Consider the following 15,802-nt stretch of genomic DNA (forward strand, 5'->3'; position numbering starts at 1 on the left):
ATATACATTACGAGAAAAAAGTTGTATTTTTTTTTTTTTGTGTGCCAATGACTGTCTTTAAGAGCCGAGACCCAAATCAAGACCACGAGCCTATGCTGGAGACATTTCTCTCAGCCAAAGAAGCTCGGTATGCATGTGTGTGTTGGCAGGTGGTCAAAGAGCAGTAATGTTTTCTTCCTTCTTTGGAGAGTCCCTGGGGATTTTGCACCAGTTGTCATTGGATTACTATCAAATTGTAATTGTTTTTTAAGAAAAGAAACCATCACGGCAATAAAAAAAAAAAAAAAGAAGCTTGATCTTTAATCTTGGAAATAAAAGAAGCTAGGATTATTTTGTTGCAAACTTGTGTGCACAGGAAAAACACTCCTGACACCACAAAGTCTATGACGCACTATATTGCTTTGATAAATGATAGTGATGGTAATAATTCCAGCAGGGACAAATCTAACTGCGGCACGTGTGCAGGACCATTCATCAAAAACGAAATCTTCCTACACAACAGTTATCACGATACTCATCAGCAGCCTTACCAGAAAGAAGGCTAAAGAGCACAGGTGAATGTTTCACAGGGGAATTTTTCTTTTCAACCTGCTCAGCAGCTCCTATCAGCCTCTCTGATGTGCTGTCTGAGTATGACTCCCAGCAGACAGCAGGAAGCTTCAGTAATTAATAACAGCACTAGCAGGTAATGATTTTCCCATGCGAGCGGTTCCATTAGGATTTTTCTTACAAAGACATGTGTGGTGTATGTGTGTGTGTGTGTGTGTGTGTATATATATATATATATATATATATATATATATATATATATATATATATATATATATATATATATATATATATATATATATATATGTGTGTATGTGTGTGTGTGTGTGTGTGTGCACTATGACTAAGTGAGCCAAACCTATCAGTGTACCTCAAAGCGTAGGCACAAATACACAATATCTATAATTTGCTCCATAATTCGGCTCTATCTGAGAGAAAGAAAAAAAAACTAGCTAATAGGAGACTGGGCACAAGCAATAAGACTGCCTGTCATTGTGCATGCTCATTAGACAGACAATCTGTGCCTGCTTTTGCGCTTACCTGAGGACCTGGCAGACCTGAGTCACCTTTCTCTCCTTTTTCTCCTGCAGATCCCTGAAATAAGAGACATGAAGGAATAAGGAACTGACTATTGTGCAGTTTCCAGAGCACAAAACAGTATCGTAAGAATTAAACTCCACTTTTCTGGAGAGGAGGTTCCACTTGATTTGATTTTGGAGTGTGCTTTCTGTATATTGCTGTTCACTAATGACAATAATGTACACACTTGGGACATACTGTATGTGAATTCCTAATAAAATACAATAAATGGGCTAAAGGATTTACTATTCAAATGCACTTAAGTAATAATGAGATTAGAATTCTATACTGCCACAGACACAACAAACATTAGCAGCAGCTCTGTCTTAAAATTGCATAAACCACGCATAGTGGAAACTGTTATTTCCCTGCGCAAATAAAATTACACTGAGGCAATAACATAATTGAGTTAGAAACTTTTGTGTTACTGCTTCATTTTTATTTAGAAAGTATATCCACATCAATATTTTCTTATCGGTGACAAATATAAAAAAAATAAGAATCCTCCAACTTCTATTCATTGAAATAATTCACTTAGGCTAAATCCCAAATGTTTCCTTTATGCTCACAGTATCATCTATAAAATAATGCGATTGTTGAGTGTCTCTTAAGATATATATATATAAATATATATATATATGCAAACCACATTACAACACACTTGTTAGTGAACACTCAGGGTTTTTCGATAACCTTCTTCATTTACATTCTTTCTTTCATTTCTCCCGCTTATCTGTAATTCGGGTCGCGGGGGCAGCAGTCTAAGCAGGCCCCCGCCTTCGACTGCTGCCCAATCCTCACAGCACCGTCCCTTACGGTCCCTCCTGCAGGTGGTGAGCCCACGGGAAGGCGGCCCCACGTCACGGACCTTGATATTTCCCTCGTAAGGGAACCCCGGAGCATAGAGGGTTAAGGGCCTTGCTCAAGGGCCCAAGAGTGGCAGCTTGGCGATACCGGGGCCTGAACCCCAGACTTTATTATTTATTTTAAATATTTAATTATTTAAAACAATCGTTTTATATGAACTTTTAGACACATCATGGTGATTAATGCTGACATTCCTTTTCCCCTACATCTAAATCATAATTGAAATTACAAGCCAAAAATATGTATATAATATAATATGTATATTCATATTTGACTTGCAAATTCCCTACCGACAATATTAAATAAGTGTACGTCTCTGAAGGTCTTAGAGTACAGGTCATACACACACCAGTTGTGATTCTGAGCCTGGGCACATTTGGAGAAAATTTAAAAGTCTTACTGGTGATCCCTGGATAGAGAGTCCACTTGGCCCCTGGGGTCCAGGAGGCCCCTGAGGTCCTGGAGGTCCAATTTCACCGGTTGGCCCTTGAGGTCCCTTTAATCATTGGACAGAGGAAAGTTGTACTTTAATGATTTCCTTAATGTAATCTAATTGAGAAAACATAGATTTTCTGCCTGGATTGAATAAATGTAATCAATGTTTCTGTTCCGCGCTGCATCTGCCTGCCTGATCTAACGGTCCTCATCGCTGAATACAATATTCATGAGTTTTAGAGAAGCTGACCTGCTCACCCTGTGACATGCTGCTCAAATAGGGCCATTACGACTGACTTCACCCTGGTTTTGCAAATTGCTTTTCCCATCATCCATACAAGAGAAATTATATCCTCACAAGGCCAAATTTATCTGGCACAGAGGACCCTTCACCTGACTTTATACCAGTGTATGAAATAGACTGGGATTGGAGTACTGCAAGAAGAAAACAGGAGCCTTCAAGAAGAATTGAAATAATAACGGCAGATCAGGATCCAAACTGAGATCTCAGTTAATTTACCCAATATGTAAAAACACAGGAAACCTCCAAAAACAACAGTGACATACACTGTCATGTACAAGTTTATGCATTCCAAGATGTTGATCAGTTTTATTCTTCTGGATACTAAAGCAGGTTAGTCAGGGTCAAGTTAGAGCAGGATCCTTATGTTTCATATGTTGTTTGAATAAAAAGTGTATTTTACCGGTGAGCCTGGTTCCCCTCGGTCACCTCTTGAGCCTCGTATACCAGGGCCACCCTGTGAGTTACAAACACACACATACAATTACCAATAAATGCCTGTCGCCAAACTAAATCCATTGTCTACAAAAGTTTCCCCCAGTGGTCCCCTTACGTTCTAAGACACCCCCACCACCACCACCACCACCACACACACACACACAATTTTGGATGCACCGCCGCAGCCCCTATGTTACCCTAATGAATTCATCTAGACATTATGTCACTTTAATACAATAATGTGTTTATAAAATATTTATTAAATTTGTTAGTGAAAAAATAGTTTAAAATGTTATTCCCAACGTTCCTGAACATTCGGTCCCGCTGCGGATTTCCGCCAATTTTAAGATAATTTGCAACTTAAGCCCAGGGGTTGACTGTAGTCCTAATGTGTGCGTAGCGCATATTTCACTACATTAATGAACTCTGTACACCTTTTAGTTTATTCACATTATAGTGAAAAGCATTATGTTTGATTTGTGTGATGTAGCTAAACTATTTCCATATCTTTTGGATCAAAACTATTTTCAGAATAATGTAGTAATGGAATATAATTTTTAGAACAAATCACAATATTATAAACTATTATACCTTATACAAAGCGGGTACATTGTATTTTGTGCAGTAAAGTAATTGTACTATTTCACACTTTTGTAGCTTGATTAGAGTTATAGGGTTGCTGCTTTTTAATGTATCATTAAAAACGTTAATAAGCTGCATTGTAGCTATTGAAAATCTAGACTAGCTTGCTACTTAACAAGTTAGAACTGCACTGTAACTTTGCCTGAATAAGGAGTTGTTAAAGCAGCACTTGGGCCTGGTGCAGTGTAAACTCTCCCAGCTATCAAAGGGTCGACTCCCACCCTGCTCCGCAACCTGGCTATAGATTACACCACTTACAAGTTCATGCCCTCACGGCTGTAGGCAGCTGCCAGTAATTTCACACTGTTCGCTTCCTCTTCCAGTGTTTGATTTAATCATGGCCACAAAGCACTACAGCAATGTCTACGGCTCAGGGATACAAGGCAAATACTTGCAAGAATTTGATTCCTGTACTAGCAGCCCTAAACTTCACTGGAAAGACCAGCTGTGTCCAGTGAGAAGAAAGAAATGTATTAAAGACAAGTCTGCATGCCTGCAATTTTGCAAGATCGAGATGACATTAAAAATATAATATTAAGATGAACAAGCTGCTGAAATGTAATCTGCACCAGCGCTATCGCCGCCCGGACCTTCAGTAGTCTAATAGAAATTACTGATATGGATCTATAAGTATGAGCAGAATAGATCTCTACCTAATGACCTTCTCAACACGATGGATGTTTACACAGCGTGGCCTTTCCATGGCCTTCAAAAGGCATGTCTGCACAGCCCTGCGTTCCAAATGAGCTCATTTGTTTATATTGCCGTACTCAGTTCTGTCTGTATTGTGGGCTGAATTAAGCAATCTATTTCTTGTCACCCAATATATATATATATATATATATATATATATATATATATATATATATATATATATATATGTTTCCCAACTTCCCGCGTCTGATTTATTTAACAGTACAAACAGAAGTACTAGGAAATGTGATCGTTGATAATTGTTGTTATAAGATATACGATGTATCAGAAGCTTACATAAACAGAAGAAAAGACAGAATATCTTACCGGGGGTCCAGAGGGTCCTGGTGGACCTTTACTGTCCTCAGAGCAGGTGCATGCATGAGGCAAAGCAGGACAGTCTTGCTCTACTCTCTACATATATAAAACACACAAGAAATCTTTCAAAACGGCTTTCCTGGTTCCTCTTCGAGGTTCGCATAAATCTCTATTTGTTGAAGTCAATCACCAGCATGCATGCAATTCCCTTAAGTCATTAATTTAGGAGAGAACAATCACAAAACAAGCAGTAAAGGGATATTGTTCTTTCTATCCATTGATCAATAGCCAACCAAGTCTATTTGTCTGATGCAAGCCTACATAATTGGATTATTTGTGAAGCTGTCACAAGTCTAGAAAAGAATTCAGCTCCAAGTGAATGCTGTATCAGATTATCGAAAGAAAAAGAAATTTTGTATCCATAACATTAGGATCTATATTAATGATTGGAAAATGTGATGAAACTTAGTCAGCAGCTGACTTGAACCACATGATAGATCTATAATAGTCTAGGTATAATAAGAATGACCTAGACCATGCTTTCATATCTGCTCTCAGTCTCAAAAGCTCTCTGTATACCTGATTGTAAATAATCATTTAGCTACTGTCAATTACATGGTGTACCAATTGTTTATGTTGATAACTTGACTGTTGGATTGGTTTGTTTCAAGCTGTCAGTGAAATGGAAAGACAGCATTTTCTTGTTCTGTGGATGCTTGGAAGCTCTGATTGAGTGCTCTTGTATCACAGAAGGACAGAGCAATTCGAATCTTACCAGGCCTGGGAGCTCGCAGCATTTATCTCGACTGGCCCATGATGTACTGCAGACAATATCAAACATTTGCAGCTGAAACTGTGGATACACAAAGACACATATTATACTCATAACTCATGAACACAAATAAGGGTTTCTCAAAAAGGATTATGAGTGTAACCTAAATCAACCTCAATGTTACATGCACTCTGTCTGTTAAATAAATGAAGGTAGTGACAATTATTTGTATTATTATTATTTTTTTTTTACAAATGGCAATAGTGGGGTTTTACCTGCAGCACCACTTTTTCATCAGTTGAGTCATTTGTTTGCCTTTTTACATTTTCCTCTCAAATAATTAGAGCAATTATTCTCATCAACCCCAACCTCCCATTATGGAAAACATAAATTATACCTTAATGTCCATACACACACACACACACACACACACACACACACACACACACACACACACACACACACACACACACACAAGGTTGTGGAAAAATGCAAATGTTTCCCACTTTTATTATTAACTCATATTTCCTCTTTCAATTGTCACATCTAACTCCCCCTCATATAAAAAGAATTTCCAATGAAAGCTCTTTCAGGAATAAAGACAATCCATCCTAATGTATTTTAACTGTGTTAGGCTGATCAGTGTAATAACAAGTTTATGTGCAATCCTCAAACATCAGGCTGCATGTTCTCCCGGATAACTGATATGGCTCTTGTCCATGTCTTACCGGTGCTGAGGTGTCCCTGCTGCCGTGCGAGTGCACCATTCGGCCCAGAACCTCCATTCCATCTGTAGTGATGTTCCCAGCTGCGCTGATGGGCTTTTCACTAACTATCTTACAGTCAATCACTACCTTCGCAGAGGTTTTGCTAATCGCCACATGGAGCTGTGTGACAGAGAAAGCAATGTCATTCTTGCTACAACACACTGGCATTAAAGGAATACACATGCGCTTTACAGCCTAATCTCTATACATGCTCAATATCTGATTTTCATAGACAAAAGCAGTTTTTGAAGTGTCAATAAATGGCACTGTTAAACACAATTTGCTTTAATAGTTGAATGAATTGAGTTGAAGATTTTCAGTGTGTATGCAAAGACATGTCACCCATTAATTGTTATTCAGACCTCAGATATAGCGACAGACAAACGCTACACAGACGTCACATGGAGTAGTGGGGTGGAGTTTATTAAAACAGGAGTCACATATTAAATTCATTCAATTCAAACAAATATTAAAACCACTTTGGAATGTGGTATCTGGGTGTTCAAGTTCCGAGTTGTGAGCAGCACCACAAAGCTGCCACTGCAGGGCCCCTGAAAAAGGCCCTTAACCCTCCTGTGCTCAATGTATAAATTAAATAAGTGTAAGTCGCTCTGGATAAAATCCTGTAAACGAGCTTAAACACGTTATTTTTAGGATATCAGCTCTGGCAAGGTGCAGTATTAAGCACCTTCTGACAATTTGACATGATTAAAGTATGTCATGGTGATATTTAGGACACGCTTAGGACATCAGGGACTGCATATTGATCGGGGACATTACTTATATTATGCGTGCGTGTCTACTTTATTAAAGTGAAATATTCGTGATCATGGTTTACGAACAATGTCATCCGTTGCTCCAATTATACCGCACCGCTGTTTTCGACTTTCAGCCATGTCTCTTAACCGCCGCTTATGTGCTAGTTGAAACCGGTATACCTGCTCATTCATGCAATTATTTCATTAGCTGAGGATAGGGAAAAATTATTACCAGGACTTAATTCGATTTTGAGTTTCAGTTAGTAAGATCTGGTGTCTCAATGTAGCATCAGATTTGTTGTCCTTGTAGAACCCGATGTAGACTTTTGCTGTTTTAGCCCATCCACCATACAAGTTATTTTGCATTTCTGTTCACCATTTTTATAAAGAGTGGGTATTTGAGTCGCCATACTCTTCTTAACAAACTGAACCAATCCAGCAAATCCTCTTACAGCAACACGAATCTACCTGCAAAACTGCCTTTCCTTTGCAACAACCTGCGCAAATTTCTGAAAATGTTTCTATTCTGATATTTGAAGTTAACATTAACTAAAGCTCATTAACTGTACTTGCGTAAGTTTTTGCATTGCTCTTCTCCATTCTTACGGCAGTAGCTGATTGAATAAGTGCACGAATGAGCAGGTGTGCATGCTATTAAGTGACAAATGAGTGCATAGTGTACACTGTTATGATAAAGTTTTGATTTTAGGTTACAAAGTAATGCATTTTAAATGTATAATAAATCAATTCAAGACGAGTGGAATTAATATGTCAGTCTACAGATAAGTGACCATTTACCTAGTAAATGACTGCTCCATGATATTTCACTCTGCTAGAATGTATTCTAAAGGAACAGACCGCCCAATATAGAAAGAATATAATCTGATCTTGACTAAGGTTTAAACATGCGTGAGGCCAATGAGCCACAGCATGTCGAATACTAATGGATTTGAAGTCTAAGTCGCAATTTTCTCCTATTTTCTCCAATGTTTTGGATGAATGCATGGGTGTTTGTCTGCCAGTGTGGTTGCAGGGGAGACAGAAAGTGAGAGAGACGATATAGTTGTCAGACTGCTATGAATAAAGGTGGGTGAATGCAGGCTCATATGCAGCTCATTATGGTGCTGTCGCACAGTAACGTCAATTACCATGAATAATGGTGTGATATGGTGCATGAGAAGAGATTCACACATCTTCTGAGACGGGATAAAAAATAAATAAATAAATAAAAAGAGTTAAAAGTCGGCAAAAGAAAGAACAAGAGCTGCGTATTCGTAGTAAAAATTTACAACGGAAGGCCAGTCGGATGCCGGCTCCATTCTGTGAGCAGAGAATGCAAAATATAATTCACAGCACACTACAGGTCTCACCTGGGCACCGTGCACGAGGGTGAGACGTGTGAATTTAATGCAGACACTGAGAAGGGTGAGAAGTCAGAGTAGCTCCTTTTTCAGCTCAAGCCCCTGTGTCTCTCACGTCTCCTCTGATCAATCCTGGGATAATTCTGTTGCCAGTGTGATGCATTGGTCTATTTCACCCCGCTCGCTTCATCCTTAATGCGCTTGCTTGTGCTCAAATCCCAGCCTCTACCTCATAACGATGCAGTGCTTCATTTGTTTGTTTGTGTTCTCGTCCCTTTCGAGGTGCTCCCATAGAGACAGATCCTTGAGTGTGATTCAGGGCTGGCTATAGAGCACGTACTTCAGAGTGCTCGCTCCTCAGAAAAAGCCATCAATACCCGCCCGCTATTAACAAAACAACACATTTTACACCTGCCTTCAGAAAAAAAGGCTACTAATACCACATTATTTCCCTTAGGAATATAAAGAATTGAAACAAAAATTAAAAGATTCATAACACAATCAACTAAATATGTTTTGTGTTCACTGATTTGGGGAAAGAAATGGTCCAAAAGCTTGTGTCAGCACTTGTTTTCCTGTGTGGATACTAAACGTCTGAGACCTTTGTGTGGAGCTGGAAACAACAAACTTCAGCTCTTCAGCTGAGCCAAACTACTGTACACACTCCAAAACCTTCAGTCTGGAGCAGCCAAAGCCTCTGTGTTTACACACCTCTGCTCACATGATCAGGATCTGCCCCAAGCCTAGGATTTGTTTAAAAGCTGTCAAAACATTCTGAGACAACAAAAGTGTTACTCTAACTCAGCACTATTGAACAAAACAAGTGCTGTGTGAGAAGAACAATATTACTTTGTAGAAATCGGTTACAGCTGCTGTCAGAAGATTTTAAAACTTACAGCTGCTGTGCTTGCAGTGACCTAGAGCGTGTTTCTTATTAAACCACACGAAGACCTACAGACATACAGTACAGGACTTCATAGATTCAATGAAAACGGAATAGAAAGTAAACCGGCCAAATCATTATTGCTGATTAATCATAATAAACAAATTATTGCTGAAAACTGTATTTCTAATGTGCATTTGTCCTTTGGGGAACATTATAAGCAAAGCTTCAGTGTTGAGGATAAACAAACACACAGATCGCTTTCCAGTGAGTTACAGCGATGCCGTCAACCCGGCCCACACAGAATATACTTGGGAGGTAAATGGAATTACAAACACGACAAGTTATACACTGAGCCCCAGGAAGCATGATACCATCTTTTCAAATATATATGCAGAATACATGATTGTGACAAGCTGATCTTCGTGGACACAAGACAAGATGTTAACACTTAAGCTTTTTTTCCTGACATGGTGGCATTTAGCATGCTTTAGTATGTATTAGGTAAAAGTAACACTTATCGCTCATTCATTCACATTCAGTAACTGCTTGATCTCATCACAGGGGATAAGAGACACACACACATTTACACACTTATTCACAGCCTTGTGGAACCTAAGAGAAACCTTTACACGAACAGAAACACTAGCTCAAACTCACCCTGGGATTACACCAGGACCTTTGCACTATTCTCAAATTATCTCATTTTTTAGAAACAATTAAGCAGAGACCTATAGTGACCCATACAATTGCTCACTTGGTCTTTGAAGAAACAAATCTGGCATACTGAGATCCTCCCCCTGGCTACAGGTTTAAGTAGTCAGTCCGAGTGTGAGCAGACCCCCTAAAAGAGACTGTTGAAGGTGAAGATGTTAACTCATCACATTGCAGAATGCTGAGTAGCACTGCAAAACAGTAGGGGCTTCAAAAAAGCTTCAAATATCACCGAACTCCTTCGGTCATGATGGAAATATCAACAGCGATGAGCAGTGAAAGGTTTTCAGTGATTTTCTGTCAAAGTTGCAGCTGAAATAATGTATGAAAGAGACTGACCTTGTGAAAACTGCCATAAAAGATTTTTCTGATGTCAGGCCCATCAAAGGTCACTGTCTGGAAATCACCCTTGTAGTCATAGTTAAAGAATGCCAGTGTTTTCGCAGCATCTGAAAACAAAAAGCGATTCAATGTGAAAATGTTTTTCATATGATACAATCACTGTATTGTTTCTCCTTTGAGCGACACTATTATTGCATTGCCAACAGGCAATTGCCTGTTGAAAGCGCTATTGGGTGTTGTGTGAAAGCTTTTAGTGACCAATATGCAAACAGTGGGCCATCAAACACAATACTTACTGTCCAGGATGAGACCCACTTGGGGTTCATTGGCTTTATTGAGAATTTCCCATAACGCAAATGGCTCCTGAGGAGTTTCTGGGAGGATACGGAACAGCACTGACACAGTATAGTCAGAAGGGAGTCCCTCCGGGTGCAGATATCTACCACCAAAATGCAAATGTCAATTACATTGTGATTTATTTGAACCCTGAATACAGTGTGCACTTTCTGCTGAAACCTAACCTCTATTTAGCACTGGCTCTGCAACTGTACCAGCTGTGATCTGATACGAAGCACTCATTAACTGAGCTTCTAATCACAGAGTGGCCTGGCCTTGATTGCTGTAAATGATGCTTATGATGTGGCTCAGTGGTGAATGAGCATAAGAGAATAATACACTCGATTGTTCAAAGGCACTCAAGCTTTCCACTATAATAACAGTACTCCCTCTAAATGTTATCACTCAGCTTGCAAGGAAGGGTCTGTTTGAGCTCTCGGGACCAAACTCATCACTGATGCCCTGAGCTCTTGGAAACCAGTGATTTCAATTCAATGCTCGTTTGGTTGTTTTCAGGTCACAACATCCACACATTTGAGCTACTGTTAACCTGTTACAACACTACTGAGATGAATGAGTAAAAAAAAGCTAACACTGCATTTTCTCCCATCAATATCTGCACATTTCCTAATTTCATATTATTGAGCTGTTCTTTTTTATTTTATTTCCCTGTTTCAGGTTTTTATTTCCCTGTCCCTGTTCAACCAGTGCTCGCGAGGATTACCTGTGACGTTTGCTTTTGTATTAATAAAGCTTCTAAAAGCCACCATCTGGTTGTGAATGTTTAGAAGGTGCTGAGGGATGATGCAGGTCACTTGGGTGGTTATAACTGAGCTACCTATGGAAAATGTTACTATATTTAATGGTACTATATATAATATATTTACCATTAACTGGATGTTAATGCAGTAATGATCTGTAACAAGTTTCACCTAGGTAAAATGTAGCTTGCCCACCATGTGACAATAAGGAGTTACTGAAGCCCAATGCCCCTAGAAACCGTAATGCCGGGTGGCTTAGTTGCTTGGAAGCTGCATGAATAGCCAATCCTGAATTAGCCAAGTCAGAGTCTCCATTTGTGTTTTCTCTACCTGGAGACCATGCTAAAGGAGACGGGTTACAGGTGGTGCCAGCTGCTGCTTGACATTTTAAAAGTTCACAAAGGCCTGGGGATCTCATGGGCTTGGGCATCTGGCCCAGGGAAAATGATTGTTTCTCTCAGCTGTGCCATGGATTCTCTTCTTGTTTTTGCCTCACACACATGTAGACCTCATGTGCACCTTCTGCATAACACCAGTGGCCACAGTAATACCACTTTTTTCAGAGTTCGAGTGTAAAATCTGGATTCTTGTCTGCGATGCTTAGTTTATACAGCCGTGTAATAAATCTTGTACATACTTGGTCGGCTGTGAGATGAGGGCATCCTTGTGTAGCCTGTAGCAAGGAAAGCTGTTGAATGTTCCAGGCTCCATGGAAACACCCTGCACACTACTGTAGTCCTTCTCCACCAGCCCAAACATCTCCATCATGCGGAAACCTGCAGCACACCAGAGCAACACTACTGGACTCAACAGTTCACCTTAAATTAGAGCACAAAAATGAAAACAAATATAGCACACAGTGAACACTATATTGAGCTTGATTTGTTTTATTTATGTATATTTCAAAAGTAGGGGTGCAACAGATCACAGTTGATCCGTGATCTGTATGGATCACGACTCACGGTTGGGCACGCACGTGAACCACAGATTAATTGCTCGTTTTTTTTTACTTGCGGATTAATCTTCTTTTTTTTTTTTTTCTTTTTTTTGACATTTCTTTTCCTGCTGACATTGCATTTTTAAGCAATTTTGTAACACAGAGCAGTCGTGTTCACATGAACGGGACATCGTAATCAGTCAACAACAATAGCTAGCGGAGTAGCAGAAGAAATTGAGAAGCCTTTCACATCTTTCAAATCGCATGTATTTGAGCATTTCCTTGCTGTAAATTCGCTCGTAATGATTAATAAGCAAATTATATTTGGCTCCCCCCCCCCTTTTTTTTTTGCTTATCTAAAAAAATGATCCGATCCACCACTGAAAACCATAACCGTAAAAAAAAGTTTGTTTTCATGCGTTCCAAGGCTCAGTTCACACTGCGCTAGACAATGATTATTATTATGCTGAATGTTGAGAGCACAATAAATAATCCACGACCCCGAACCCCTTCTTCTCTCGGGAAGATTGTTTTTGCATTCTTGAACACACAATTTTTTTCCGCATAATGTTACCATAAATGGAATCCATGTTAGAACAAAGCCTGTTTAACACTGATTGACTGTTTGGCAGTTTCTTTCGGAAAACCCAGACACAAGGAGACATAATTCTGATTGATCCGATAGAATGTGCACACTGTATTTCGGCTAAAGTACAAAAGAAATTTGCCTGACAGGAAAAAGGAAACATAGTCACAGATTCAACTATTATACTCTTAAGTTTTGGCACCATATGATGTTGAAAATGGACCCATGAGCAGGGCCCTTATCTCTTAACATGCTCAGTTGTATAAAGGAGATAATTGTAAGTTGCTCTGGATAAGGGCGTCTGCCAAATGCCATAAATGTAAATGCAAATAAGGCATGTGATTATTACACAAAGCAACCACATTGTGCATTCTCATGAGAACTCACTCACCCGCCAAACTGTTCCCACTCATCAGCAAGGACGGACAAGCTAGAAACAAAAGATTTGAGACACTCCAATTTAGTTGTGGTAATATCAGTATACTACTTTGTCAACTTCGGTTTACTGCAAACTTAAAAAAAAAAAATATATATATATATGTTAATCAGCCTGTTTTATGAGGATCATAACTTGTTATTCCTCCACAACAAGACTTACTGGCTGTTGCTGCCTCACACACAAATGTTATGAGCTGCTCCTCGATTTTATTGACTGCATCCAGATCATCTACAAAGAAGACGTGTTTCTCGCTGGGCTTGCTCGCAATGTTCACCAGCTCCCCGTAATCCGCATCAGCGAAGCCAATGGCAAAGATGATGTAACCTAAAGAAAACCATATATAGGCTCGGCCTACGGGACTTTACACACATACATACATTTTACATTTTTACGACGCGGCGGTACGACTTCGTGAGATCATGTCATCATGATTTGATCAATGTACTACTGTACGCACTGCTTCCTGTCTTCGTTGGTTTCATGATGATACACAATAAACTAATGTTACATATAAAACATTTATAGATATAAAACACAAATACCTCTGTATTTTAATTATTATAATAAAAAACTACCATTATAACTCGGCATCTGGATTTTTTTATTTTATTTTATCGAACGCGCTCAGAGAATAAAATGTGAAACTATCAACCGCACTCTGTGTTGGTGATAAATGCATTTACTGTAGCGTCCCTCACCCTCTGTCTGCAGGTCTTTGGAGATCTTGTTAACGTCGTCTTGTGATCGGCCATCTGTGAGCACCACTAGGACTTTGGGAATTCCCCTCCTCGTCCCAGCCTCTTCTGTAAAGATGCTCTCCTTCACGTGCCTAATGGCTCGACCTGACCACACGTCACAAATCACAGGTGTAAGTGCCTTAAGCCAGGATGCACATTTTATAACAGCTCCGACTGCAAAGTGACAGACTATACTTAGGCTAGCGTTACATCAGCTTTATGTGTGACTGCCGAAGGGGAGCGATGTGTCAAAATGTCATGCACTCAGCTCCAGAAAGAGAAGCCAAAGATTTTAAAAGGGAATGGGGGGGGGGGGGGACGGACTATAATGCAGTCTCTTTAAAAACACTTAATAATATGTTTACAAATAAGCTTATGATTATTGAGGATTAATCGGTGTATGAGGTATCAAAAGCCATAGTTTGACAAAAAAATTGTTTGTGCCAACTTCATGTATAAATTATTATACAACTATTCCTTACAGGTTGAAATGACATGTGATATCTACTACTACTGTATATTCAAACCAGGTCTGAAATCTGTCACTCACTCGCTCACTCCTGCAGACTATTCCACCCAGACTACACCTCCAATGACGCGATCGCAACCACTGGAGCACTGACGTGTTTCTAATCACACTCCATTACAATGCAAAGTACTGTAAGCCCTCAGTCTGTGCAAATGCCCTAGACGATTACAAAGCATTGTTGTCCTTTGTATGCTATACTGGTACTGACCCGGTCAGCATTTTACCTGAGTTTTGTATTCATCCTGTTTATGATGTCTGTACCTCACCTGACCCACGCCTGTTTACTGACCTCGATCATGCCTTTCATTTTGGAATGGATTGCATCTGCATCCGTTGCCACCTCTGTTTCTGTTAACCTACTCTTCTGTGTAGAGCATTGCAAATGCATCAAAGCAATATTGGAAATTTATTTTTAAAATTTCAACTTCTAAGTTTGAAATTTGCACTGAGTAATACAAACAAATTTCTAAAACAAAAATAAAACAAAATAATTATTTTCATGTTCTAGGTTTTGATACTTATGTTTTTAGCTATGACATCTACATGCCCCATTTCCATTTTTCGCTACATTAACTCGAGTGCAACGCTAGCTAGCATGCTATATTTGGGGTAGCTGGACAGTTTATATTTGCTAAAAGAATGCTTTTAATCTTTTATGCTTTGTGCTTATAATAGCGAATAAATGTTTCGTTACAGATTGTGCTTGCCATTTCAGTGTGCCTTCTACAACAATTTTATTGTTGGATGCCAATTTCTTTTTGCATGCCAAGTATTTAGCTCTGTTCTGAACTGTTTTTAAGGTCATTTTTTGTCATAATACAAAGCCTATCATTACTAATAACAGACTCCAGCAGTGGCATGTACTAGCTCTTTTGCACAGCAGGTTCCCTTTGATCAAAAACACAGCACAGTGACAGGAATATTCACTGCCATTCTATCTCAAATCTTTCAACACTGTCTAAAGTTAGCTAAAATCAGGAGGCATTAGCACAGCCTTCGTGCTTGCAAAGCTGTGAAAATCCACATTACACTGATAAACTGGGACAAAAGTGTAGGAG

General features: G+C 39.3%; 1 protein-coding gene across 6 annotated transcripts in view; it reads right to left on the reverse strand.

Moving 5' to 3' along the window:
• col14a1a (collagen, type XIV, alpha 1a) overlaps positions 1–15,802 on the reverse strand; it is a 93,732-nt gene that overhangs the window by 18,685 nt on the left and 59,245 nt on the right. For all 6 annotated transcript variants that reach the window (XR_014535625.1, XR_014535626.1, XM_083554061.1 and 3 more), the window contains exons 28-39: positions 14,177–14,320; positions 13,638–13,802; positions 13,431–13,469; positions 12,154–12,292; positions 10,716–10,858; positions 10,417–10,526; positions 6,323–6,481; positions 5,598–5,675; positions 4,832–4,918; positions 3,135–3,188; positions 2,396–2,491; positions 1,090–1,143 (exon numbers count right to left, since the gene is read on the reverse strand). Coding sequence is in view for 4 of the 6 variants with exons in the window: in XM_083554061.1 (XP_083410187.1) it covers positions 1,090–1,143; positions 2,396–2,491; positions 3,135–3,188; positions 4,832–4,918; positions 5,598–5,675; positions 6,323–6,481; positions 10,417–10,526; positions 10,716–10,858; positions 12,154–12,292; positions 13,431–13,469; positions 13,638–13,802; positions 14,177–14,320 (1,268 nt within the window). In the remaining 2 variants the exon portion in view is untranslated. The remainder of the gene's footprint in view (positions 1–1,089; positions 1,144–2,395; positions 2,492–3,134; positions 3,189–4,831; positions 4,919–5,597; positions 5,676–6,322; positions 6,482–10,416; positions 10,527–10,715; positions 10,859–12,153; positions 12,293–13,430; positions 13,470–13,637; positions 13,803–14,176; positions 14,321–15,802) is intronic.

Source organism: Silurus aristotelis, assembly GCF_946808225.1.
Source record: "Silurus aristotelis genome assembly, chromosome: 1".
NCBI classification, from domain to species: Eukaryota; Metazoa; Chordata; class Actinopteri; order Siluriformes; family Siluridae; genus Silurus; species Silurus aristotelis.